At 49.7% G+C, this 26336-nt stretch overlaps 1 protein-coding gene across 2 annotated transcripts in view; it reads right to left on the bottom strand.

The window, feature by feature from the left end:
- GSK3B (glycogen synthase kinase 3 beta) overlaps positions 1-26336 on the bottom strand; it is a 601292-nt gene that overhangs the window by 334404 nt on the left and 240552 nt on the right. For both annotated transcript variants that reach the window (XM_078656649.1, XM_078656648.1), the window contains exon 3: positions 13528-13611. In XM_078656649.1, the coding sequence (XP_078512775.1) occupies positions 13528-13611 (84 nt within the window). The remainder of the gene's footprint in view (positions 1-13527; positions 13612-26336) is intronic.

The following is a 26336-nucleotide window of genomic DNA, read 5'->3' as shown; positions in this document are numbered from 1 at the left end:
GTGTATACCCAGAAACCAGGACCGGAGCTTGTACAGCGGTGGTTTGTACCCAGAAATCAGGACCGGAGCTTGTACAGCGGTGGTTTGTACCCAAAAACCAGGACTGGAGCTTGTACAGCGGTGGTTTGTACCTAGAAATCAGGACCGGAGCATGTACAGCGGTGGTTTGTACTCAGAAACCAGGACCGGAGCTTGTATAGCGGTGGTTCGTACCCAGAAATCAGGACCGGAGCTTGTACAGCGGTGGTTTGTACCCAAAAAACAGGACTGGAGCCTGTACAGCGGTGGTTTGTACCCAGAAACCAGCACTAGTGCCTGCACAGCGGTGGTTTGTACCTAGAAATCAGGACCGGTGGTTTGTACCCAGAAATCAGGACCGGAGCTTGTACAGCGGTGGTTTGTACTCAGAAACCAGGACCGGAGCTTGAACAGCGGTGGTTTGTACCCAGAAATCAGGACCGGAGCTTGTACAGCGGTGGTTTGTACCCAAAAACCAGGACTGGAGCTTGTACAGCGGTGGTTTGTACCCAGAAATCAGGACCGGAGCTTGTACAGCAGTGGTTTGTACCCAAAAACCAGGACTGCAGCCTGTACAGCGGTGGTTTGTACCCAGAAACCAGCACTAGTGCCTGCACAGCGGTGGTTTGTACCTAGAAATCAGGACCGGAGCTTGTACAGCGGTGGTTTGTACCCAAAAACCAGGACTGGAGCCTGTACAGCGGTGCTTTGTACCCAAAAACCAGGACTGGAGCTTGAACAGTGGTGGTTTGTACCTAGCAATCAGGACTGGAGCTTGTACAGCGGTAGTTTATACCCAGAAACCAGGACCGGAGCTTGTACAGCGGTGGTTTGTACCTAGAAATCAGGACCGGAGCTTGAACAGCGGTGGTTTGTACCCAAAAACCAGGACTGGAGCTTGTACAGCCGTGGTTTGTACCCAGAAATCAGGACTGGAGCTTGTACAGCGGTGGTTTGTACCCAAAAACCAGGACTGGAGCTTGTACAGCGGTGGTTTGTTCCCAAAAACCAGGACTGGAGCCTGTACAGCAGTGGTTTGTATCCAGAAACCAGCACTAGTGCCTGCACAGCGGTGGTTTGTACCTAGAAATCAGGACCGGAGCTTGTACAGCGGTGGTTTGTACCCAAAAACCAGGACTGGAGCTTGTACAGCCGTGGTTTGTACCCAGAAATCAGGACTGGAGCTTGTACAGCGGTGGTTTGTACCCAAAAACCAGGACTGGAGCTTGTACAGCGGTGGTTTGTTCCCAAAAACCAGGACTGGAGCCTGTACAGCAGTGGTTTGTATCCAGAAACCAGCACTAGTGCCTGCACAGCGGTGGTTTGTACCTAGAAATCAGGACCGGAGCTTGTACAGCGGTGGTTTGTACCCAAAAACCAGGACTGGAGCCTGTACAGCGGTGGTTTGTACCCAAAAACCAGGACTGGAGCTTGAACAGCGGTGGTTTGTACCCAGAAATCAGGACCGGATCTTGTACAGCGGTGGTTTGTACCCAAAAACCAGGACTGGAGCTTGTACAGCGGTGGTTTGTACCTAGAAATCAGGACCGGAGCTTGAACAGCGGTGGTTTGTACCCAAAAACCAGGACTGGAGCTTGAAGAGCGGTGGTTTGTACCCAAAAACCAGGACTGGAGCTTGTACAGCGGTGGTGTATACCCAGAAATCAGGACCGGAGCTTGTACAGCGGTGGTGTATACCCAGAAATCAGGACCGGAGCTTGTACAGCGGTGGTGTATACCCAGAAATCAGGACCGGAGCTTGTACAGCGGTGGTGTATACCCAGAAACCAGGACCGGAGCTTGTACAGCGGTGGTTTGTACCCAGAAATCAGGACCGGAGCTTGTACAGCGGTGGTTTGTACCCAAAAACCAGGACTGGAGCTTGTACAGCGGTGGTTTGTACCTAGAAATCAGGACCGGAGCATGTACAGCGGTGGTTTGTACTCAGAAACCAGGACCGGAGCTTGTATAGCAGTGGTTCGTACCCAGAAATCAGGACCGGAGCTTGTACAGCGGTGGTTTGTACCCAAAAAACAGGACTGGAGCCTGTACAGCGGTGGTTTGTACCCAGAAACCAGCACTAGTGCCTGCACAGCGGTGGTTTGTACCTAGAAATCAGGACCGGTGGTTTGTACCCAGAAATCAGGACCGGAGCTTGTACAGCGGTGGTTTGTACTCAGAAACCAGGACCGGAGCTTGAACAGCGGTGGTTTGTACCCAGAAATCAGGACCGGAGCTTGTACAGCGGTGGTTTGTACCCAAAAACCAGGACTGGAGCTTGTACAGCGGTGGTTTGTACCCAGAAATCAGGACCGGAGCTTGTACAGCAGTGGTTTGTACCCAAAAACCAGGACTGCAGCCTGTACAGCGGTGGTTTGTACCCAGAAACCAGCACTAGTGCCTGCACAGCGGTGGTTTGTACCTAGAAATCAGGACCGGAGCTTGTACAGCGGTGGTTTGTACCCAAAAACCAGGACTGGAGCCTGTACAGCGGTGCTTTGTACCCAAAAACCAGGACTGGAGCTTGAACAGTGGTGGTTTGTACCTAGCAATCAGGACTGGAGCTTGTACAGCGGTAGTTTATACCCAGAAACCAGGACCGGAGCTTGTACAGCGGTGGTTTGTACCTAGAAATCAGGAGCGGAGCTTGAACAGCGGTGGTTTGTACCCAAAAACCAGGACTGGAGCTTGTACAGCGGTGGTTTGTACCCAGAAATCAGGACCGGAGCTTGTACAGCGGTGGTTTGTACCCAGAAACCAGGACCAGAGCTTGTACATCGGTGGTTTGTACTCAGAAACCAGGACTGGAGCTTGTACAGTGGTGGTTTGCACCCAAAAACCAGGACTAGAGCCTGTACAGCGGTGGTTTGTACCCAAAAACCAGGACCGGAGCTTGTACAGCGGTGCTTTGTACTCAGAAACCAGGACTGGAGCTTGTACAGCGGTGGTTTGTACCCAGAAACCAGGACCAGAGCCTGTACAGCGGTGGTTTGTACCCAGAAACCAGGACTGGAGCTTGTCTAGCGGTGGTTTATACCCAGAAACCAGCACTAGAACTTGGACAGCGGTGGTCACAAGTGAATTAAAAGGGGGTGGCTGATTAGGCAACCATAGACAAGTTGAAAGATACCCTTAACTGTCCCCACAACAAGGCCTAGCTGGCTACAGAGAGAGAGAAAGACAAAACAATAAAATGTAAGACAACTTTGTAGGTAACGGCTGAATGTTAGTGCAGTAACACAAGACAACAAATTCACCCAGCATCCCGCATTTACTGTTTTAGTGGAGGGGCTCCCAGCTGCCAGAATGATACCAACTAGTTCAGGAGGAAGATCAAAGGCCATAAACTGTTGCTGTTAAACCTCAACACATGGAGGTGTAGGCTTGGGTGCAGGACTCTGCTCTGTTGCTGTGACGGACGGTCCCCCCGAAAAGGCACTCATATCGAAGGACCGATGCTCATGCCCATAAGTTCCAGATACCACTTTCCCCTCGCCCAGTTCAGAGCCACTAGGATGACCTTGGCCTGGTCTCTTGATTTCTTTCAATACTCTGAACAGGAGAGGTAGGGGTGGAAAAGCGCACAGGAGACTCGAGCCCTAGTACAGGCAAAAGCATCAAGAGAGGACTGCCTTGGAAACTATGGCGAATAGATCGAGCCACGGTTCTGCCCATTGGTGGAAAAAGCACTGTGCCACGTCCAAATGTAACTGCCATTTGTGATCTGCCACACGTCAACTAAATTTGTCTGCCCTGGCATTTAAAGATCCCTCCAAGTGCTGGTTGATCAAGAAGATGCCCTAAGTGTTCAGCAACGCTTGGCACAGGACCAATGGCCCCACGTAGCCCTGTTTGTAGCATATAACAGTCATGTTGTCTATGAGAACCTGTACCTATTCCTCTCTTGATTGTCAGAAGGAATGCCTTAAGGTCCAAGCGAATCACTCGTAACTTCAATAGGTTCATGTTGATACAGATCTCCAGATCTCCGTCAGAGAGCATTGTTCGCAGATCTAAACCTCTTCCAGATGACCTCCCCAACCCAGCAATGCTGCATTTATTACAACTATTATTTCTGGGTGGGGTAGGGACTCCAACTGTGATAGCAGTCGAACTGTGACCACTGCATATCTTTTGCAGTCTCCTCCGACACCGGGATGGAGTCCGAAAAGTCCCTTTGGTGATGAGCCAGCATGTTCGACTTGGTGAGGTGCACAAGCAGGATGTAAGAGACCAAAAGCTTTAGAGCTGCTCTCACAGGGACCCAGATTAAAGGTTGAAACATCAGGATCATAGCATAAATGTCCTATACTTGTGTTGGGGTAGAGGGAAGTTTTGGATGCACACCATTACCTGGATGGCTCCGGTGAAGAGGAGCCGTTGTGAAGGAGTCAGGTGTGACTTTGGCACATTGATGGAACAACTCATTGATGTCTACAGGTTGGCCACGATCTGGAGACGGTGAACTCACCTTCAGCAACCAGTCGTTCAGGAATGGGAATACTGGTATTTCAAAGCTCTGCAGAGGGGCTATGACCATCACCATTGTGAAAGCCCAAGGTGCACTGGTAAGGCAAAAGGGGAGCACCGAGAACTGAAAGTGATCTTGGCCTACCCGAGACCACATGTAACACATGTAGAACTGCTGAATGGGATTGTGGAATTAGGCATTCTGAAAATCCAACACTACCATCCAGTCTCTAGGATCCAGGGTAGAGAGAACTTGTGCCATGGTGAGTATTTTGAACTTGTCCTTGCGGAGAAAGAAGTTTAGAGGGCAACAATCTAGGCTGGAGCAATGCCTCCGTCCTGTTTTTGGCACTAGGAGGAACAGCCAGTCCCGATCTCTGATGGTGGCACTGTATCTATGGCTCCGTTGGCAAAGCGAGCTTGAACTTCTCCTCGGAGTATGGACAACTGGTCCTCCAAGAAGTATTGTGGAATGGGATGCAACCTCCCGCCAGGTGACTGCTGGGTAGGAGGACTTAAAGTGTTTTTGCGGCAGCTTCCGGTTGGAGGGTTAGCGTTTGGTACAATATTGACACTGGGTGCCTGGAAACTGGCGTCCTGATCTGCTGCCTGTACCTTGAAAGGACTGGGAGGCCTGTTGAGGAACTTTCTGCTGTTTCCTCTGCTCGGATCACCTTCCAAAGCATCTGAGGGAGTGAAATTGTTGGGGGAACTGGTGCACCGGCAGAGCAAGCCCAAAATAATGAGTTGTTGCCTTGCTGTTCTTAAAACATTCTAGGGTTGAATCTGCCTTGTCTCTCTAGAGATAGGTCCCATCGAAGTTCATGGCCTTTGGAGCCTGTTGGAGGTCCCTGGAAAATCCCGGAGTGGATCCAAGCTAAGCACCTAAGTACCACACTGATGCTGACTGCTCTACCCACACAGTTGTTCATGTCCAGGCCTGATAATTTAGAGTACTTTGCAGCGTCTTTGCCACTTTAAATAAGGCAATGTGTGTTTAACCAAACGTCTTCTGGGACGGATGGAAAAATGTCTGCCAGCTTGGCCCACAGCACATGAGTTTCTCTTCAGGAGATAGTGTTGACTGACCTTAGTGCAAGGCTGGCCAAAAAGATCGTCCTTTTTGCAAAGGTCTCCACAAATTTTGACTCACTATCTGGTGGGGTAGTTCGAAACACACTGGAATTGCACTACTAGGCTCTTGGGAGAGGGGTGTGGCAGTAGGAAGTCAAGCCTGTGCCACCTTGCAATCTGCCTGCTGACTGATGGGCAAGATCCAGGTTTTGACCACGTGCCCAACAGTGTCTGTGTCAACGCCTCGTTGAATGCAGGATAGGCTCTAGTATTGCATGGCCTTGGTGAAGCAACTGGTTTCAGTCAAGGGGAAAAGTTAAATCCAAGACTTCAGATGTTCCCTTCATCACAGTAGCCAAGGATGCAGATTCCTCAGTGGCCATAGCAGGGAGGTCTGAGTGGAGTCCAGAATTAGGCAAAGTTTTGAGGATGCTAGTTTCCTGCAGGTCATAAAATCGTTTTTTATAATCATAGAGAGGTGATTGATCGTCATTATGGCCATATTCATGTAGGGGTCGTGGAAGCGATCTCGGATCAGACATTGGATAAGGTTAGATTCGGTAAGGTATTGGTGGAAATCGCTCTGGGTCCACTTCAAAGTCCAAAAGGACAATTGACTCCCCCACCGACATAGCCGATGCTGGTGTTATCACCTCGGTTTTGGGCTGAAACGTGGGCTGTGGTGCAACAAGGTGTGGGGTGCGGCACAGAGTCTGAAGCCGAAAATGACCTCAGGACGAGGTCTAGTGGGACAGTCAGCATCGGGAATGGATTAAATGGCAGTAAACAGACTGTCACCAAACTGGATCCCTAGGCTCCAGAGCAGCTCCCAGAGGGATCTGGTCGGGTACCACATTTTCTGTCCATGGCCCATCAGAATTACCTGATTTGTTACAGCATCGCCACTGTGCTAGGAAGTCAGGGAGCAATTTTAAACAAGGTCGGAATTGGTTTCGGGATCAGAGAACGAGTTCGCAGTCTAGGCATACCCGGAGCATCCCGGAACTCTGAATGGTGGGATGAAGTGAAGGCATCTTTGGACTGCTTGCGTTTCTTAGATTTCTTGACTTACCGACCAGCCACTCCTTAAATTCAAATTAAACTGCTCCATTTTTGACTTCTCTTGGTGTTCAGTGGATGGCTTTCAGGTACCTTTTCGCACATCAATCTGAGGATGCTGTGCCGTACTTGAAGCCAAGACATCAGAGACAGTGTGGGTCCATCACTGACATTTGCTTATGACAATCCTTACACAGTTTGAACCATGTTATTTTACATGGGAACATGTCCCTAGCACACTGGAAAATTTGAAGAAAAATCACCCAATATACCCAGACGTGGATCCCTTGCTCGCTGTGCCACTGGATTGAAGCTGGCCTGGCTGATGAAGGGTGATACCACGAAACCAGTCCTGGGATGCTTGTTTCCGGTGCAGGGGAGGACCGGATGAACAAGTTACTTACCTTCGGTAACGATATATCTGTAAGAAACAGTAGTTAGTATTAGATTCCTTACCTTAGAATATCCCGAGGCGTCAGTCTGGATCCGGAAACTTTTGCGTAGCAGTACCCCTGCGCGTCGGTAGGCGTCGTCTGCAGGCGTCCCCTGCGGCTCCGCGTCGTCGGCGTCGTGCGCCGTGATGACGTCGCTGGAGTATATAGACGCCGCCTCCGCGCGCTGACGTCAGTTCTTTGCACACAGCTTTTCCGCGCCAGAACACGCAGAGCCATGTGAGAACCAACACTGGTGCCATTAGAAACTAGGGCCCTGAAAGGGATGTCCTTAACCCTAGGTATCAGTTCGCAGAACGGGGAGGATGGGAGGGGCGGTAAGGAATCTAATACTAACTACTGTTTCTTACAGATATATCGTTACCGAAGGTAAGTAACTTGTTCATCTGAAAGAAACAGGTTAGTATTAGATTCCTTACCTTAGAATAGATACCCCAGCAATACCAACCCCAGTGGTGGGTCTGCGAACCAATACAAACCTACACCAGAAAGTCCTGGAGGACCGAACGGCCAAAGAAGCCATCCCTCCGGACTTGACTGTCCAGGCAGTAGTGCCTCGCAAAGGTGTGCAGCGAGGCCCACGTAGCCGCCTGGCAAATGTCCTGCAAAGGGACTCCCCGGCCCAGGGCAGTAGTAGCCGCCGTGGCCCGAGTGGAATGGGCCCTCAGCCCAACAGGAGGCTCCTTCCGAGCCAAAGAGTAGCATGCTTTGATGCACAGGACGACCCACCGAGAGATGGTTCGTTTCTGTACCGCCCTTCCCTTCTTCTCACCCACGTAGCCAACAAACAGTTGGTCATCCACCCGGAACTGGCGTGTGCGATCCATATAAAATGAAAGCGCACGTTTTGGGTCCAGACGATGGAGCCGCTCCTCATCTTTTGAAGGATGCGGAGGCGGGAAGAAGGAGGGTAAGGTGATGGACTGCCCGATGTGAAAAGCAGAAACTACTTTGGGCAGGAAAGAAGGCCTAGTCCTAATAACCACCTTGTCAGGATGGACGGACATGAAAGGAGGTTTGACAGAAAGAGCCTGGAGCTCACTCACTCTCCTGGCAGAGGTGATGGCAACCAGGAAGGCCGTCTTTAAAGTGAGAAGACGGAGAGGACAGGAATGAAGCGGCTCAAAGGGAGCACACATCAAGAATGTCAGAACCAGGTTCAAGTCCCACTGAGGCATCACGAACGGAACAGGTGGATACATGTGCGTGATGCCTTTCAAGAATCTCAGTACAATAGAGGACTTGAATAAAGATGGCTGATCAGGTAGCCTTAAGAAGGCGGAAAGGGCAGAAAGATAGCCCTTGATAGTGCCCAGAGCAGAGCCCTGCTGGGCAAGAGAAAGAAGGAAGAGGAGAACCTCGGAAAGAGGGGCAGAAAGGGGATCCACAGCCTTTGCTGTGCACCATGCCACAAATCTCTTCCACCGGCAGGCGTATACCGACTTTGTGGAGGGACGCCTGGCTGCCAGAATCACATCACAGACTTCAGGAGGCAAGTCGAATGGCCTCAACTGTCGCCGCTCAATCTCCACGCATGGAGGTGGAGGCTGGACAGGTTCGGGTGGAGGACCGTCCCCTGCTGCTGCGACAGAAGGTCCTCCTGAAGAGGCAGGCGGATCGAGGGACCGACTGACATGCTGAGTAGCTCGGGATACCAGTATCTTCGAGCCCAGTCCGGAGCCACAAGGATAACTTGGGCCCGGTCGCGCCTGATCTTCTTCAGCACTCTGGGCAGAAGTGGTATAGGCGGAAAGGCGTACAACAGACCGCAACTCCACTCGCGCCGAAAGGCGTCGCCGAGCGAGTGCCGTCTTGGAAACTCCAACGCGCAAAACTGATGACATTGCGCGTTCTCTTCTGTGGCGAATAGATCTAACCAAGGCTCTCCCCATTGCTGAAAGAGGCCGTTCGCCACGTCCGAGTTCAGACGCCATTCGTGATCCACCGAGCACCGACGGCTGAGTTCGTCCGCCCTGGCGTTCAGAGAACCTGCCAGGTGTTGAACCATCAGAGTCACGCCCTGACGTTCCAGCCATTGCCAGAGGCGCAGAGCCTCCTGGCAAAGGGTCCACGACCCCACACCGCCCTGTTTGTTGCAGTACCACATGGCGGTGGTGTTGTCCGTGAACACCTGCACTACACTCCCGTTGACAAAGGGGAGGAATGCCTTCAGTGCTAGGCGAATCGCCCGCAGCTCCAACATGTTGATATGGAGCCGGGACTCCGCCGGAGACCAGATGCCTCTGATCTCCGCCTCTCCCAAGTGGCCACCCCAGCCCTGGAGGGACGCGTCCGTCACAACTACGTGCTCCGGTTGGGGAAGGGAGAGGGATCTGCCTCTGACCCAATCGCGGTCCGTAAGCCACCACTGCAACTGTCTCGCAGCGCCCTCCGAGATCAGGACATGGTCGGAGAGGTTGCCCTGATGCTGGGCCCACTGAAACTTCAGGTCCCACTGCAGAGCCCGCATCCGCCACCTGGCGTGATGCACCAGTAGGATGCAGGAGGCCATCAGCCCCAGAAGCCGCAGCGTCAACCTGACCGAAACCCGGGATAACGGCTGAAAGATGGGAATCAGAGCCTGAATATCCCGGACCCGCCGTTCCGGAGGATAAACCCGAAACTGCGCCGAGTCGAGAACCGCTCCGATGAAAAGGAGCTTTTGAGAGGGACACAGGTGTGATTTCGGCACATTGATGGAAAACCCCAGCTCGTGCAGGAGGTCTGCCGTCATCTGAAGGTGGTGGACGACTGTTTGGGGCGAGCCCGCCTTCAACAACCAGTCGTCGAGGTAGGGGAAGACGGAAACCCCTAACCGGCGCAGATGAGCTGCGACCACCGCCATCACCTTCGTGAACACCCGTGGGGCGCTGGTAAGGCCCAATGGGAGCACGATAAACTGAAAGTGCTCGTGGCCTACCGTGAACCGCAGGTAACGCCGGTGGGCCGGCAGGACGGGGATGTGAAAATAAGCATCCTGCAAGTCCAACGCTACCATCCAGTCTTGTGGGTCTAGAGCAGCCAAGACCTGAGCCAAAGTCAACATCTTGAACTTCTCCTTCCGGAGGAAGCCGTTGACGTTCCGTAGGTCCAAGATAGGACGCAGGCCTCCTTTGTCCTTCTTGGGCACCAGAAAGTAGTGGGAGTAGCAACCACACCCTACTTCTGGCCCAGGAACGCGCTCGATGGCCCCCTTGGCCAAGAGGGCCGTAACTTCCTCCTGCAGAAGTGTCAAGTGGTCCCCCGACACACGGTGGTTCTGCGGTGGCATGGCTGGAGGAGTGGACTCGAAGGGGAGGGAGTAGCCCCTTCGGACGAGCTGCAGCACCCACCTGTCCGATGTAATCGCGCGCCAGCGGGAGTGGTGATGGCGAACCCTGCCACCCACTGGCGTCACATGGGCCCGAAAGCTCGGACTAGGAAGATTTGGAGGCTGCTGCGGGGGGAGGTGTGGACTGACCTCGCCGCTGCCCTCTACCGCCACCACGGCGGAATCCACGGCGGCCACCGCGCTGGGGAGCGTTCTGCGGCGCGTGGCTGGCAGCACGTGTGGGACCGCCCCTTCCTTGGCCACGAAAGGGGCGAAACGAACCCGTTTGCTGGCGCTGGGTCGAAAGACCCAAGGACTTGGCCGTGACCCTGGAGTCCTTGAAGCGCTCAAGCGCGTTGTCCGCCTTGTCACCGAACAGGCGACTGCCATCGAAAGGCATGTCCATGAGGGCATTCTGGACATCCGGCGAGAAGTTGGCGGATCTCAGCCAGGCATGGCGACGAATCGCCACCGTCGTGGACATAGCCCGTCCCAGCGAGTCGGTCGTGTCAAGACCACACCTTATCGAATACCTCGCCGCGTCCCGGCCTTCAACCAAGGCCTGGTTGAGCTTGTCCCGCACCTCCTGCGGGCATTGCGGCAGACACTCCGCGACCGTATCCCACAGAGAGTGGGTGTAGCGGCCCAAGAGGCATGCGGTATTGCAAGACCGCAGTCCAGCACTCAAAGACGAAAAGACCTTCTTGCCAAATTGGTCATATCGTTTCGATTCCCGATCGGGCGGGGCCGACGGGAATGCGGACTGGGAAGTGGAGGCCTGGATCACCAGACTCTCCGGGGAGGGATGGGTGGAGAGGAAGGCAGGGTCGTCCGAACATGGACGGTGACGCCTGGCAACGTTTCGGTCAACCGGCGCACCGGAAGCGGGCCTGGACCAGGTGCCCAAAAGGACATCCGTCAGGGCCTCATTAAACGGCAGCAGAGGCTCCTGTGGGCATGACTGCGGTTTAAATACTTCGGTGAGGATGTTAGGTTTCACCTTAGCGACGGGGAGCTCAAGGCGCAAGGCCTTGGCAGCCCTCATCAGGACCACCGAATAGGCAGCCCCCGCCTCCGACGCCACAGGGGAAGGCGAGACAAACCCAGGGTTGGGCGACTCGTCCAGACCACTGGCATCACCTAAGTCACCTACCCAGTCCACGTCATACTGGCAGGCTCGTGACAAAGGGTCCTCAGACCCCTCCCAACCCTCTCCATAATCGTCCTCATCGCCATAGTTCGAGTCGACGATATAGACCGGCTCCTCGGAGCCAATGGGCCCCAACGGCGCCGGACTCGGCGTCGGACGATGCCGGTCCGACTCCGCGTCAGGAGTCAGAGAGGGAACGGGGGTGGCGCCGCGCGGCGCCGGCGACCCAACGCCGGCCGGAACCGACGGCGGAGTCACGGCGCCGCGCGGAGGCGGCACCACGGGTTGCCCCAATGGAATCGGCGCCGGAGAGGCCGGTGGACCAGCCGGCGACGACCCTGAAGGGCCCAGCGGCGCCGGGGCCGGAGCACCCGGCGGCGTCGGAGCAGGTGCACCCGAACCGCCCGGGCCCCCAGACGGGACCGACGGCCCCGCAGGCCCCGCCGGAGGAGACATCGCCGGAGGAGACATCGCCCTCATAGCCATGAGGAACTCCTCAATCTCCTCGCGCGACGCGCCTTCCCCAGGGACCGACGGGTATGGGGCAGTCGGCGACCCACGCGGGGCCGCGGGGGTGGGGCCACCCGAACCCCCGGCTGCATCACGCGGGCGTCGGGGGGAGTCGGGGGTACGATGACGACGCCCCGACTTCTTGTGTCGCTTACCTGATGAACCGGAGGAATGGTGGCGACTCCCGGAGCGCTCATGGCGGCTCCGCGATCGTTCCCTCGACCTCCGACCGGACCGGGACCGCTCTCGACGCTGGGCCGACACTCGGAGCTCGAGCAGCTTGCGGGACCGCTCCCGCCTAGCTTTACTAGTCAAGGCCCGGCAGTCGACGCAGGACTCCACGTCGTGGTCCGCGCCCAGACACCGGAGGCAGAGTCGATGGTGGTCGGTGACCGACATCATGCGGTCGCACCCGTCGCAACTCTTAAACCCGGGCATCCTACCGGCACCTGAAGAAAGAGTTAGAGTTAACAAAAACTTGGTCAAAAGACCGGAGTACTGCTCTTCGGATCTGCGCTAACTGGCGCGGAAAAAAGAAGAACTGACGTCAGCGCGCGGAGGCGGCGTCTATATACTCCAGCGACGTCATCACGGCGCACGACGCCGACGACGCGGAGCCGCAGGGGACGCCTGCAGACGACGCCTACCGACGCGCAGGGGTACTGCTACGCAAAAGTTTCCGGATCCAGACTGACGCCTGGGGATATTCTAAGGTAAGGAATCTAATACTAACCTGTTTCTTTCAGATCTGGCAGTTTAGGATGGACTGCTCCCATGAGAAGCAGGGTCAAGACTGCTTTGCATTTGTCTGGGTCCAAACTGGGGTGGCCTAGTGAGCAAAAGGACGATGGAATAAACTGAGATCTATTGACTGGGTGGGAGTGAGTGGTTGACAAGTTTCAGCACTCCGTCCATCAAATTTTGTTTGCAAAGAAAAATCCCTGTCAGGACTCTGACAGAGTGTTAGAAAGCACTCTGGACCCAGAGCAGAAGGAGCAGAAAGAAAGGAATGGACTTCAGCACACAGAGATGGAGCGGATATAGTGACCCAGATGTCAAATCCAAGGATGGACGGACCAGACATGGAGCTACCTACTGGTGCGCAAGGGAGTTGCTATGAAAATCTTCTGGATCCACTCTGGCGCCTGGGTAAATTCACAAGGTTAGGAATCTGCGGTTATTAGTTTCTATCAAAATGGACCAGCACCTGCTCCTCCTTCTCCGCTTTCTAACAGGAAAAGGCATTTCCACAGTGTTCTGTAACTATCAAATGGTCATGATTGGTGAACTACAAAACCCTTAAGAAATATGTTACTAAGTAAATGCACAATAAAAGCATGGGCAAAAAAGACAAAATATCCTTCGGTGAAAAACTGCCTGAATAGGTCCATAATCCCAATGTTTTGGTCCCCATATATCAACAAATTAAGTAGCCAACCTTTTTAATCACGATTTTATTAAGTCCCAGGGCAGTGGAAACCTACCTTCTCTCCGCTGGAGTAGAAGAAGTACCGCAATCGGACAATGTTGCAATGGTCTAGCTTCCTCATTATCTGGAGCTCTCGGTTCTAGGGAAGAGAAAGCAAAGATGAGATTAGAGAAAAATCACCAGAAAATTAGGGTGGTCTTTCAATGTTAAAAATTATACATGTCCAACCAAAAAGAGGAGTAAAGCAGTGACTTCAGTTTGGTTATTTGGTTTACTGTATCGGACTGGCGGGCGTACAAAACATTGACACAAATAATGTCAGTAACAATGGAGATCTGAGGCTAATGCAGCAAAGGTGATTTCCCTAGTTTGGATACAGACCTAGACACTAGCATAGCACACCGGTTCCTCATACTTCCAGCTTCTGCCAACACTTTCATGGCACACTAGAACTAATTTCCTAACAATGCTCAGCAGGCTTGTATTCTCTGAGATCTATTTCTTATCACCAAAATTTGGTTTAGAAACTGAAGCACTATAAGGACTCAAAACTGAATATCTACAAGCTGGGTGCACTCCAGATATCTCCCTGGAAACAGGATCCCTTTGTTCCTTTACTTCTCAACTGGGTAGAACTCAAAGTTCTCCATCAGGAACTGCAAAACTCTTTAAAGTGCCCCTAGATGGACCTAAAAGGCGACTAACAACAAGGATAGTGCTACGTACCAAGTAATCATTTGTTCTTGGTATGTAGAGCTGCAGATTCACATGCTTTGCATAGTCCTGCCATCTAGTGTTGGGTCCAGATGTTTGCAAGTTGTTTTTCTTCGAAGAAGTCTTTCCAGTCACGAGGTAAGGTGATTCCTCCTTTTGGTGATGGTGCGCATGGGCATCAACTCCATCGTTCGATTGTTTTCTCGCAAGAGGGTGAGAATGGAGTAAGTGAGTGTAGTAAAGAGATGTCCATGCGTCGATAATGTGAATAATGAGAACTGGAACAACTACAGGTGCCCAGGGAGGAGGGTGGACAAATGCGAATCTACAGCTCTACATGCCAAGAATAGATGCTTACTGGGTAAGTAACATTATCTGTTCGAGACATATGTGCTGTAGAGACACATGCTTTGCATAGACTATATAGCCGTATTCTCTCAAAGAGGAGGCTAACCAGTAGATGTTGCAGTTATCTGGAAAAGTGTTTATCACTGCCCGCCCTACATTGGCTTGTTGGCGTGCTAATACAGCCACACAATAGTGTTTGGTAAATGTGGGCAGTGTATATCATATGGCTGCTTTGCAAATGTCAGCTATAGGAATGTTACCTAAAGCCATAGATGCCCCTATTTTGCAAGTGGAATGCACGCTAGGGAGTATAGATAAAGTTCTTTTGGCTTTTGCGTAGCAAGTTTGAATGCACTTAACAATACACTTTGAAATGCCAGACTTAGAAATAGGATTGCCTTTGTAAGGTGGTGTAAATGAAACAAACAGTTGCTTTGTTTTACGAAAATCTTTTGTTCTTTCGATATAATACAATAAAACTTGACGTCGAGTGTATGAAAAGCTTGTTCTGCTAGTGAATCAGGTTGAGGAAAGAACACAGGTAACTCAACTGATTGGTTAATATAGAAAGCAGAAACCACTTTGGGGAGGAATTTGGGATTGGTGCGAAGAACTACCTTATCTTTATGGAGCTAAAAGAAGGGTTCTTCTAAAGTTAATGCCTGTAGCTCACCAACTCTCCTTAATGAATGGATTGCAATGAGGAATGCAACCTTTCAAGAGAGGAACTGTAAAGGACGCGTGTGTAGTGGTTCAAAGGGTGGACCCATAAGTCTTGTAAGTACAACATTAAGATTCCACACTGGTGCCTGTGAAATTCCTGGTGGTATAACTCTTTTTAAGCCCGCCATAAATGCTTTGATGGCAGGAACTTTAAACAAAGACAAATGTTGTCTGTTTTGCAAATATGCAGCTACTGCCGCAAGATGCAACATAATAGATGTGTAAGCTAGCCCACACTGCTATAGGTTTAAAAGGTAACAGACAATGTTCTGAACAGAAGCATCTAGAGGTAGAATTTTGTTCTGGCAGAAAACCACAAATTGTTTCCATTTTGCTGCATAGCATGTCCTGATAGTAGGGTTTCTTGCTTCTTTCAGAATAGTCATACAGTCATGTGAGTGATGTTTGCCTGGGTTTCCAAACCAGATACGGAAGGAGTGGGAGAGGCGGAAAAGCATAGGCAAATATCCTTGACCAATTCAACCATAGGGTATTGTCTTTGGAGCAAGGGCGTGGGAATCTGGGGGCAAAGTTTGGGCATTATGCATAGTCTACTGTGGCAAACAGATCTATTTGCGGGTATCCCCATGGTTGAAAGTATGGAAGGAGAACTTGGGAATGAAGTTCCCACTTGTGTATTTGCGGTCTCCTTCTGCTGAGGAGGTCGTCGATTTGATTGTTCACTCCCAGGAGGTGTTCTGCCGAAAGGAGAATCTTGTGATGGATTGCCCATTTCCAAAATTGTCTGAGACAGGCATGACAGTTGGAGAGTGGGTCTCCCCTCTGGTCTTTGTACATAGTATTTTGCTGTCAAGTTGTCTGTGAGGACTAGGACAACTGTGCCTGTGAGATGAGACTGAAAAGCTTGCAGCGCTAGAAACACTGCTAGAGACTCTAGATAGTTGATGTGGAGGTGTCTGTGTTTGTCGTCCCAGATACCTTGGATTCTGTAATGATGGAAATGTGCACCGCCGCTGGGAAGAGATGAGTCTGCTGTTAGCAAGACTTGTGGAACAGGGTCGATGAAAGGCTGCCCTTTAGATAAATTGTGTGGGTTCCACCACTGCAGAGAATGATGGGTGCGGCTGTCTACCACCACTAGATCTGTTAAATGACCATGTGACTGACTCCACTGATGTGCTAAACATTCTTGTATTGGATGCATGTGTAGTCTTGCATGAGGTACCATTGCAATCCATGGAGCCATCAGTCCCAGTAGGCGCATGAAAGTCCTGGCTGGCAAGCTTTGATTGGTTTGGAGATACAGCATTAGAGTTTGGATATTGGAAATTCTGGCTGCTTGGGGGGGGGGGGGCTAGAGCTGTATGAGTGTTTAGAGTGACTCCTAGATAAGATTGTATCTGCAAAGACTATAGGTGAAACTTTTGAATATTGACTGTGAAACCCAGTTGGTGAAGAAGTTGTAACGTGGTCCGAGTGTTTTGCAGACACTTTTGGTATGTGCTGGCCTTGATGAGCCAGTCGTCTAGGTAGGGGAAGACAAGAATTTGTCGTCTTCTGAGATGAGCTGCTACCACTGCTAGCCATTTTGTAAATACCCTGGGAGCAGTAGTTACTCCAAATGGAAGTACTTTGAACTGATAGTGTGTGCCTGCTATCACAAATCTGAGATACTTGCGATGAGCTGGATGAATGGGAATGTGAAAATATGCGTCTTTTAAGTCCAGTGTTTAAAAAAATAAATAAATAAATAAATCGCCTTGCTGTAGGAGAGGAGGAACCTGTTGGAACGTTACTAAATGGAAATGTTCTGACAGTATGTAGTGGTTTATTTCCCCAAGATTCAAAATGAGATTTAAGGAACCGTCCTTTTTGGGAATTCGAAAATACAGAGAGTAAATCCCTGAACCTTGGCACTAATATGAAACCGGTTTGATGGCTCCCTTTTGTAAGAGATTGCACCCCTTGTTTGAGCAACTGCAAATGGCCTGAAGACAATTTGTGAACAAGCATTAGAAATGCAATCGGGCTCGGATTTATTTGAGTTTGAGCTAATGGCATTGTAAATGCCAATGTATTGTTGCTATGTGTTATGGAATGTGTTCATGTGGTGTGTACTGCCAGTGATCTCCTTGTGAGTGTGAGAATATTGCACCGTTACTGCCTGTGATGTCCTTCTTGTGAGTGTGAGGAGCTTGCACCTCTGCTGCCTGTGGTCTCCTTGTGAGTGCAAGAAGATTGCACTGCTGCTGCCTGTGATGTCGTTCTTGTGAGTGTGAGAAGCTTGCACCACTGCTGCTTGTGATGTCCTTATGAGTGGGAGAAGCTTGCACCTCAGCTGCCTGTGGTCTCCTTGTGAGTGTAAGAAGCTTGCACAGCTGCTGCCTGTGATGTCCTTCGTGCGAGTGTGAGAAGCTTGCACCGCTGCTGCCTGTGAGTATGAGAAAGATTGCATTGAGCATCTCTGTGCTGTGCCTGTTCTTTGTAAGGGACTCTTGCTCTGTTGCTGCTGCTGCCTTGGCACAGTACCTGCTGTGAGTGTGTAAGGGAAGCTTGCACCACTGCTGCTTGTGATGTCGTTCTTGCGAGTGTGAGAAGCTTGCACCTCTGCTGCCTGTGGCCTCCTTGTGAGTGTAAGAAGCTTGCACTGCTGCTGCCTGTGATGTCGTTCTTGTGAGTATGAGAAGCTTGCACCGCTGCTGCTTGTGATGTCCTTCTTGTGAGTGGGAGAAGCTTGCACCTCAGCTGCCTGTGGTCTCCTTGTGAGTGTAAGAAGCTTGCACAGCTGCTGCCTGTGATGTCCTTCTTGTGAGTGTGAGAAACTTGCACCGCTGCTGCCTGTGAGTATGAGAAGATTGCATTGTGCATCTCTGTGCTGTTCCTGTTCTTTGTAAGGGACTCTTGCTCTGTTGCTGCTGCTGCCTTGGCACAGTACCTGCTGTCAGTGTGTAAGGGAAGCTTGCACCACTGCTGCTTGTGATGTATTTCTTGCGAGTGTGAGAAGCTTGTACCTCTGCTGCTTGTGGTCTCCTCGTGAGTGTAAGAAGCTTGCACTGCTGCTGCCTGTGATGTCGTTCTTGTGAGTGTGAGAAGCTTGCACCGCTGCTGCTTGTGATGTCCTTCTTGTGAGTGGGAGAAGCTTGCACCTCAGCTGCCTGTGGTCTCCTTGTGAGTGTAAGATGCTTGCACAGCTGCTGCCTGTGATGTACTACTCACTACTCTACTCTACTCACTACTCTGCACTCACTACTCACTACTCTGCACTCACTACTCACTACTCTACTCACTACTCTAGTCACTACTCTAGTCACTACTCTGCACTCACTACTCTACTCACTACTCTACTCACTACTGACTACTCTACTCACTAGTCTACTCACTACTCTGCACTCACTACTCACTACTCTCCACTCACTACTCTACTCACTACTCACTACTCTACTCACTACTCATTACTCTGCACTCACTACTTTACTCACTACTCTACTCTACTCACCTCACTACTCAACTCACTACTCTACTCACTACTAACTACTCAACTCACTACTCTACTCACTACTCTGCACTCACTACTCACTACTCACCTCACTACACTACTCACTACACTACTCACTACTCTCTTCTCACTACTCTGCACTCACTACTTTACTCACTACTCTACTCTACTCACCTCACTACTCTACTCACTACTCACTACTCTGCACTCACTACTCTACTCACCTCACTACTCTATTCACTACTCACTACTCTACTACTCTACTCACTACTCTACTCACTACTCTACTCACTACTCTACTCACTACTCTACTCACTACTCTACTCACTACTCTACTCACTACTCTACTCACTACTCTACTCACTACTCTACTCACTACTCTACTCACTACTCTGCACTCACAACTCACTACTCTAGTCACTACTCTGCACTCACTACTCACCTCACTTCTCACTACCCTACTCTCTACTCACTACCCTACTCTCTACTCACTACTCTGCACTCACTACTCACTACTCTACTCACTACTCACTACTCTACTCTCTACTCTCTACTCTCTACTCTCTACTCACTACACTCTACTCACTACTCTACTCACTACTCTACTCACTACTCTACTCACTACTCTACTCACTACTCTACTCACTACTCTACTCACTACTCTACTCACTACTCTACTCACTACTCTACTCACTACTCTACTCACTACTCTACTCACTACTCTACTCACTACTCTACTCACTACTCTACTCACTACTCTACTCACTACTCTACTCACTACTCTACTCACTACTCTACTCACTACTCTACTCACTACTCTACTCACTACTCTGCACACTACTCTGCACACTACTCTGCACACTACTCTGCACACTACTCTGCACTCACATCTCACATCACTTACGACTTGAAAGCGCTGCAACAAAAGATGTTACAGTTAACCAATGAATTGGTACGCAGTTTACATACATAGGAAGGATGGACATTTACGTTGGCTTTGCTTGTTCTTCCTATCAAAACCGATGTTCGCAGCAAGAGTTTAACTCAGTGAGACATCTTGCTGTACATTATGCATGTTAGTGCTTACAAACTACTGTATTCAAACTACGTTTTGAAGTGTTCTGCTCTGCAGTGCCCTGTATGACCTCTGAGCCCTCCATTGCCATTTGACCCGCACTAAAGTGCACAGGTGCACATCCCCTCCCTGGCCCAGGGCCTGGGTTATTGCCCTGTGTCCTTTATGTGCTGCGTACAAGTGCCTAGATCTGCTTGCGTCCGTTCTGCCGTGCCATGAATAGGCGCTGGAAGGAAGCGTGTCACCTCTACATTCATTGTGTAACAGTTTGTTCTAGCCTAGGCAGCAGTGTAGCTCACTGTATGTCTTGTGCTGTGTCATGCTGCACTGCATTCTGCAGCATTGTCTCCCATCTCATTGTCTCGCCTAGCCGGCTTTTCAAATTTTGGTTATCCATTTGTTGTTGAAAGTGATTCTCCCCGCCAAACCTCACAGGTTATTTGTTCGTCGCTGCATATTTGTTCTAGTGCGGAGAAGGGATGTTCTTGTGCAAGATCCTTGTCGATAACACCTACATCCGGTCTTCGTCCGGCTTTCCAGTTCTGCATCTGCAGTCAATGCTATTGGTCTTTGTCTGTCTTTTAGTTTTCCCAACTCTACTTTAATGATAATCAGCATTTCATCTCGCCACCGTTAGAAACATAGTTGGTCTCGTTCATTATGCAAATATCCAGTTTTCTGTGTTTCATGCAGCCGCAGCCCGGTCAGCTTGGCCTACCCCAGGTGACAGGAGAGGGGGGAGGGGGAGGGGGAGGATGGAGGGGGGTTGAGGGGGGAGGAGGGGGGGGGAACTGGAGCACTCTCAACCCAATGGGCTTTGCATTATTTCTTTGGTGTTTTTTTAGCTGATCTGAGCCATAGTTTTCATCCGTTTATAGTGCCTGGTGCGTTTCTCAGTGAAAAGATTTGTTGTAGTTATTAGTTTTCACAGGTGCTCGGTGTGAGCTGTTATAACGCATATTTACGTGCTCCGACTTAAAGCATTTTTTCCTTGTAATCCCCTCTAGAAATGTCCTGGCCTTTTTGACATAATCCGCGAACTCCTTTTGGCCCGTGTTTTGGCAAGATAAGAGTGTTCCTGCTCGAAATAGTGTGTTATAAGAATACATAATCCTTGTATCCCACCTTCTTAATGATTGATGGAGTTTTGGCAGCGCAAATCACGAAAAGCTTGGATCCGTGTGCTGTTTTGTGTTTACACAGGCGCTCCTCGCATTGTGATGCTTTACAATTTCAGCTTGGCAAACCGGTGCAGACTAGAGCGCCTCGCAGTTCGGTGCTTCTGCTGCCGCTGCCCTGCGCGTGCCCATTACCCAGTGCGGATGGGCTCGGGGGCCATACGGGAGCACAGCGGCGCTGCTGCTGCCACTTGCACGTCCCCATAAACTGCAGAGAGCACCGCAGCACATATACTGCTCCTGGCACGTGCCCATAAACTACACACTAAATCAGGCGGGGAGACGGGGGTGAGCCAGAGAGCGGCAGAGCAGCTCCCCGGGCCGGCAGGAAGGAGCCGCACACGGCGTCTATGCCTGTGTGCACGTGAGGAGGACGCGCGCCAGACAAACACACTGCTAGATGGTGAACGCGCGCACACCATCTGGAATGCATTACACGGCCACCCTGACAGCTCCTAATTATAATTAATGTACTTCTTTGCGCGAGCACGAACGAAATATGCCCAAGATGGCGGAACAAAACTACATTTACCCTATCACTTCAAGCCTATTAAAACGACAACACAACGAAGACGAATCACTGGCCAGATGACAGAACACGCAAAGGAATGTGTGGAATTTTTCTCGGCCAAAGCCCTAGGAGATACTTCTTTTTTTTCTTCTTTAACATTAGTTCTCGAAGCTCCTCCCACTTTCAGTGGGGAGGAGTCCGAGCCCTAAAAACATGATGGATAAGGTCTAGGACCCATTTGTCGGTTGTTATAGATTGCCAAATGGGGAGAAACTGTTGAAGTCTTTCCCCAACAGGTGTTGAGTGATCAGAGGGAAGTGTGGACAAGTCACTGTTTATTAGGGGTGTTGCGCCTTTACCCCTGTCTTTGGAATGGTTTCCTCTGAATCCTCCCTATAGAAACCTCTAGAGGAAAAGGACTGGTTGTTGCCCTTGTCTGAGGATGTTGTTTTGGACCCTGCTCTGTAAAATGAGCGGCGAAAGGAGCCTCTACTAGATGGGGACTGGAGCACACCCATGGATTTTGCCACTTCAGTGTCCTTTTTCATCTTTTCTAAGGATTGGTCGACTACAGGACCAAACAGGTGTTCCTCGTCAAAGAGGGTGTTCAAAATGGACTGTTGAACCTCAGGCTTAAACCCTTGAGATCCTAAGCCATGCATGCTTTCTAAAGAGAATGTTGGTATTGATCTCCCTAGCTGCAGTGTCAGCTGCATCTTAAGCACATCTTATTGAGGAGTTCGAGATGACTTTCGTCTCTTCAACTAACTGCTGTGCCTTAGTTTTGTGTTAGTCTGGGAGATATTGGACACGTTCATCCAGCTCATCCCAGTGTGCCCTGTCATACCTAGCTAGTAGGCCCTGTGTGTTTGCAATGCTCCAGTGGTTAGCGGCTTGAACCACTACTCGTTTTCCACAGGCATCTATAAGTTTGGATTCTTTATCTGGGGGAGGTGCATCGCCAGAGGTTAGCGAGTCAGCTCTTTTGCAAGTATTGGACACTACTAGGGAGTCAAGAGGTCATTGTTCCTTAATAAACAGGATCTGCTGGTGAGGGTTTATATTTTTTATCTACCCATGGGAGTTAAAACATGTGCTCTGATAGGGTCTTTAAAGATATCCTTTACAGGTCTCATCATGCCTTTAAGCATCGAGAGTGTTTGACTTGACCTATATGTTTCAAATATAAATTCCTCTTCTAATGTTTATGCAATGGTACCCCATGATACTCTGCTGATCTGGCAATGAGCTGTTGATAAACCATATCATCATCTGGTGGTGATGGTGTTGCACGATAAAGGTCTGCAGGCAAATAAATATCATCATCAATCTGATCCATAACTGGATCTCTATGTGGAGATAACGGAGGTGTTATTTAATGGATCTTCAATTATTAATTGTGGATAAGATGGTGGATGTGGAGAGAGTTGTGGGGCAGGATAAACAGGGCTAGTAGCCATGACCACCTTTAAGGGGATCTTATCAGAAGTGTCCTCTGCAGGAAGCTTGCGTTTTGCTGGATTTTTAGCCAAAATGTGTCCAGTATCAGGATTAATATAAATGTTCTATTGTTTTGGATCTAATTTGGCCTTAAGAACGTCTAAAATTTGTTCTGGAGGATGGAGAACATTGTCCTTGGATTTTGGTAACAAAATAGACTTGTCTTTAGAATGTTTCGGCTCCGAAGCGTGTTTTGGCTCTGAAGCATGTTTGTGTTTCGAAGCAGCTGGTTTCAGCTCCGAACCGGATTTGTCCTTGGAGCCTGACTATTTCAGACCCGAAGGAAATTTCAACGGACTCACAAATTCATAGGCCACCATCCTTAGAAGACCTTAGCAGCTAATCAGACATGTCCTCCAGAAGAGAACAGACATTTCATTGGCCTGGCCACACTTTTTCACTCCTACAAAGCACTTTCCTATTTTGAAAACCATTACCAACGGAGTAAGCAGGATTGCACCCAGGGTGCCACAGCACCCTCTGCTGCACCTGCTCACCCACAGACGCCATAGGAGCTTTCGACTGTCACCACTGATGCTTCACCTCCAACCCAACGCAACGCAACCACAACCCCTCCCACAAACACCTGACCACCAGCCCAAATTTCGATGCATGCTACTCAACGTACGCTCTCGTACCAAATAGGTCATCAAACTCTAGGAAACAATCACCATCACCAACCTGGACGCAGTATTCCTCAGAGACTTGATGTAAGGACTCCTCAACCTCTGACTTCGACATCGCCACTCCAAAGGCTACAAAATGACCCACAGAGTCCGCCCAGTCAGACCCTGAGGAGGAATTGCCATCATCCACAAGGACACTATCAGGCTCCCCACCTCTGACAACCCCCCCTCACCCGACATGGAGCACCTCAACTTCCATATCCAAACCAACGCCCACTCAACCATCAGAGGTATGCTAGCCTACAGACCACCAGGACCTGACCCCCTTCTGCAACTCCATACCCAAAATAATAGCTCCCCTCACTTTGGTATGTAGACACTTCCTCAGCGACCTCAACTTCCACCTCGAAGACCCCTCAGTATTTTCAATTTTATAGGTAGTCTTCCTGGCTCATGAGAGACTCACAGAGCTTCTTCTGAACTATCATAAACATTTGGAAAAGGAGCTACTGAAACACCGTAAAAGGGGGACAGAGTCCAAGATTGCTAATTCTTCCTATTTTACTGTTCAATAACCAAAAGGACGAGTATGTCCCATCTTTGATTTTCTGAGGCACAACTTTCTCCCATAGATCTCATGTGCTCCCCTCCCAAATGTGCTAAATACCCTCAACATATAACACCTTCAAGCCTGCTTTTTTATATTTGCTTATTAAGGCAGGGATTATATTTTTGCTTATGCTCAGTCCATTCACCTGTCATTCTTTCCATCCCAAACAATATCTAGGCCCCCTTTAACAGGCAGGTCTGCCCTTGGCAGATTAAAATAAAAGCATTGAAAATGCAATAGGTCTCGCCTTTGATTAAGGTAAAGTCATTTGCTTAGCTAATGGTATTGTTTAGCAAAGCAAATGGCTTTAACTTAATAAAAGGCGAGGCCTATTGCATTTTCAATGGTTGTTTTACACTTGAAGCCATAGTGAAATAAAGTCCTTTACACAGAATCACACAACGTCAGGCAACTGCAGAAGTTTGGATTAGGATGCATGATGGCAAGTAAAACAAGTTTAAAAAAAAAAAAACACTGGGAGGGGGGAGGAGAAACACGAGAGACGGCCTGCGGCCGTCAAAGTGAAAGTTTTTGAGTGTAAGCTCACCCAGTAATTAGAAGGCACTGTGTCAACCCGCAAGTAAAACAAGTTTAAAAAAAAAAAAACCCTGGGAGGGGGAGGAGAAACACGAGAGACGGCCTGCGGTCGTCAAAGTGAAAGTACGACCGGCATTGCTGTGGGGAGGAGAAATGCGACACGCCTGGATATAGTGTGAAGCAGCAGGGGCCTTTGAAGTGAAGCTTCACTTCAAAGGTGTGGGAGGAGTGCGGCTCGGCTGAGCCAGAGCGCACGCTGGGGGAAGCTTGTAGCGGGAAGAGCTGCTGGGGAACAGATGGCTGTCGATTTGATGCTGTGCACGCGCATTTTAGGTCAATGCGCTTGCGCATTGACCTAAAAGCGCACGGGCACAGCATCAAATCGCCAGTTAGTTAAAGTCTGTTTAAGCCCCTATAGTCTCGCTCCGCTCAATGCACATGCGCATTGACAGGTCGCGAGACCTAATCAGCTTACATTTTACAGTTGAAGCCCATCACTCGAACACAAATGCTGGCACATGGCCAACCATAGATCCTCCCAGCGCCACAGCGTTGCTGATGCGACAGTCTGCACTACAAAAATCAATGTCATGCGCTGCAAGCCGAACACAACGTTGCTTAACTATCTCTCCAAGGTTCATGTCGCTCTTCCGAATAGCTGATTCTGTTAAGCCAACAGTGGTAGCCCTTCCATCTCGCTAAAGCAGTCTGCATGCGAAAGTCAATTGAAAATGTGATTATGCAATACACCAATATTACAAAATGAAGTCCTGGACAGGGAGGCATGTTGCCCACTGACCCATGGGCAACAGCAGATTACCTAAAATGTATGAAATGCCAATGCAGTCATTAAGTGACCAGAACAAGTAATCAAAGATACAAAGGTTTTATTCACAGAAACCTCAGCCCTGTGCTCAGCAGGATCTTTACTCCTTGCACCCTGGCATCCCTTAGCAGGCCTAGAAAACTCAGAAAAATTATACTAGACCTGCGGGTCTAGTGACTTAAATGATCTACTCAACCTAATTGTAATGCTCTCGACCCCATAAACTGTTTCCAAATTATCGGATTGTGGGCAAATATGTTAATTCATTGTGCTACCATTTTATTCATTATCACATATGAGAGCACCTTCAAAATGAGAGTTCAGCATGACTGCTGTGCAAAAAACTCTTGTTTGATTTAATAAACTAAACCTTTGCTCCATATATAACAAAAATCTAGCCACGTTTAGGATACACATGACCCCTGACTTGCCTCTTAGTTCATTAACAGCATCGTCAACAGGGTGGTGGCAGGAATGTTTCTATAATCGTGTTTAAAAATCATTATCACTTTTAATAAATACACAACTAAAGCATGAAGTGGCAGCACACTGTAAACTGCAGTCAGCAGATTTTACATTGAAACGGCCACAAAATTTCACACTGACTTGCAATTTTACTGATCAGACTATAGAGTGTACAAACAATGTTTGGTAATAGAGTTTTTGCAAATATATGTCATTTGCACATCACAAACTAGGGTGTTCTGATTTATTTTGCTCCCATTTAACTTTTTGTTTGTATCACACTTCTTATTTTAA

Source organism: Lissotriton helveticus, chromosome 8 (assembly GCF_964261635.1).
Source record: "Lissotriton helveticus chromosome 8, aLisHel1.1, whole genome shotgun sequence".
Taxonomy (NCBI): domain Eukaryota; kingdom Metazoa; phylum Chordata; class Amphibia; order Caudata; family Salamandridae; genus Lissotriton; species Lissotriton helveticus.
This window is presented reverse-complemented; position numbering and strand designations above follow the sequence as displayed.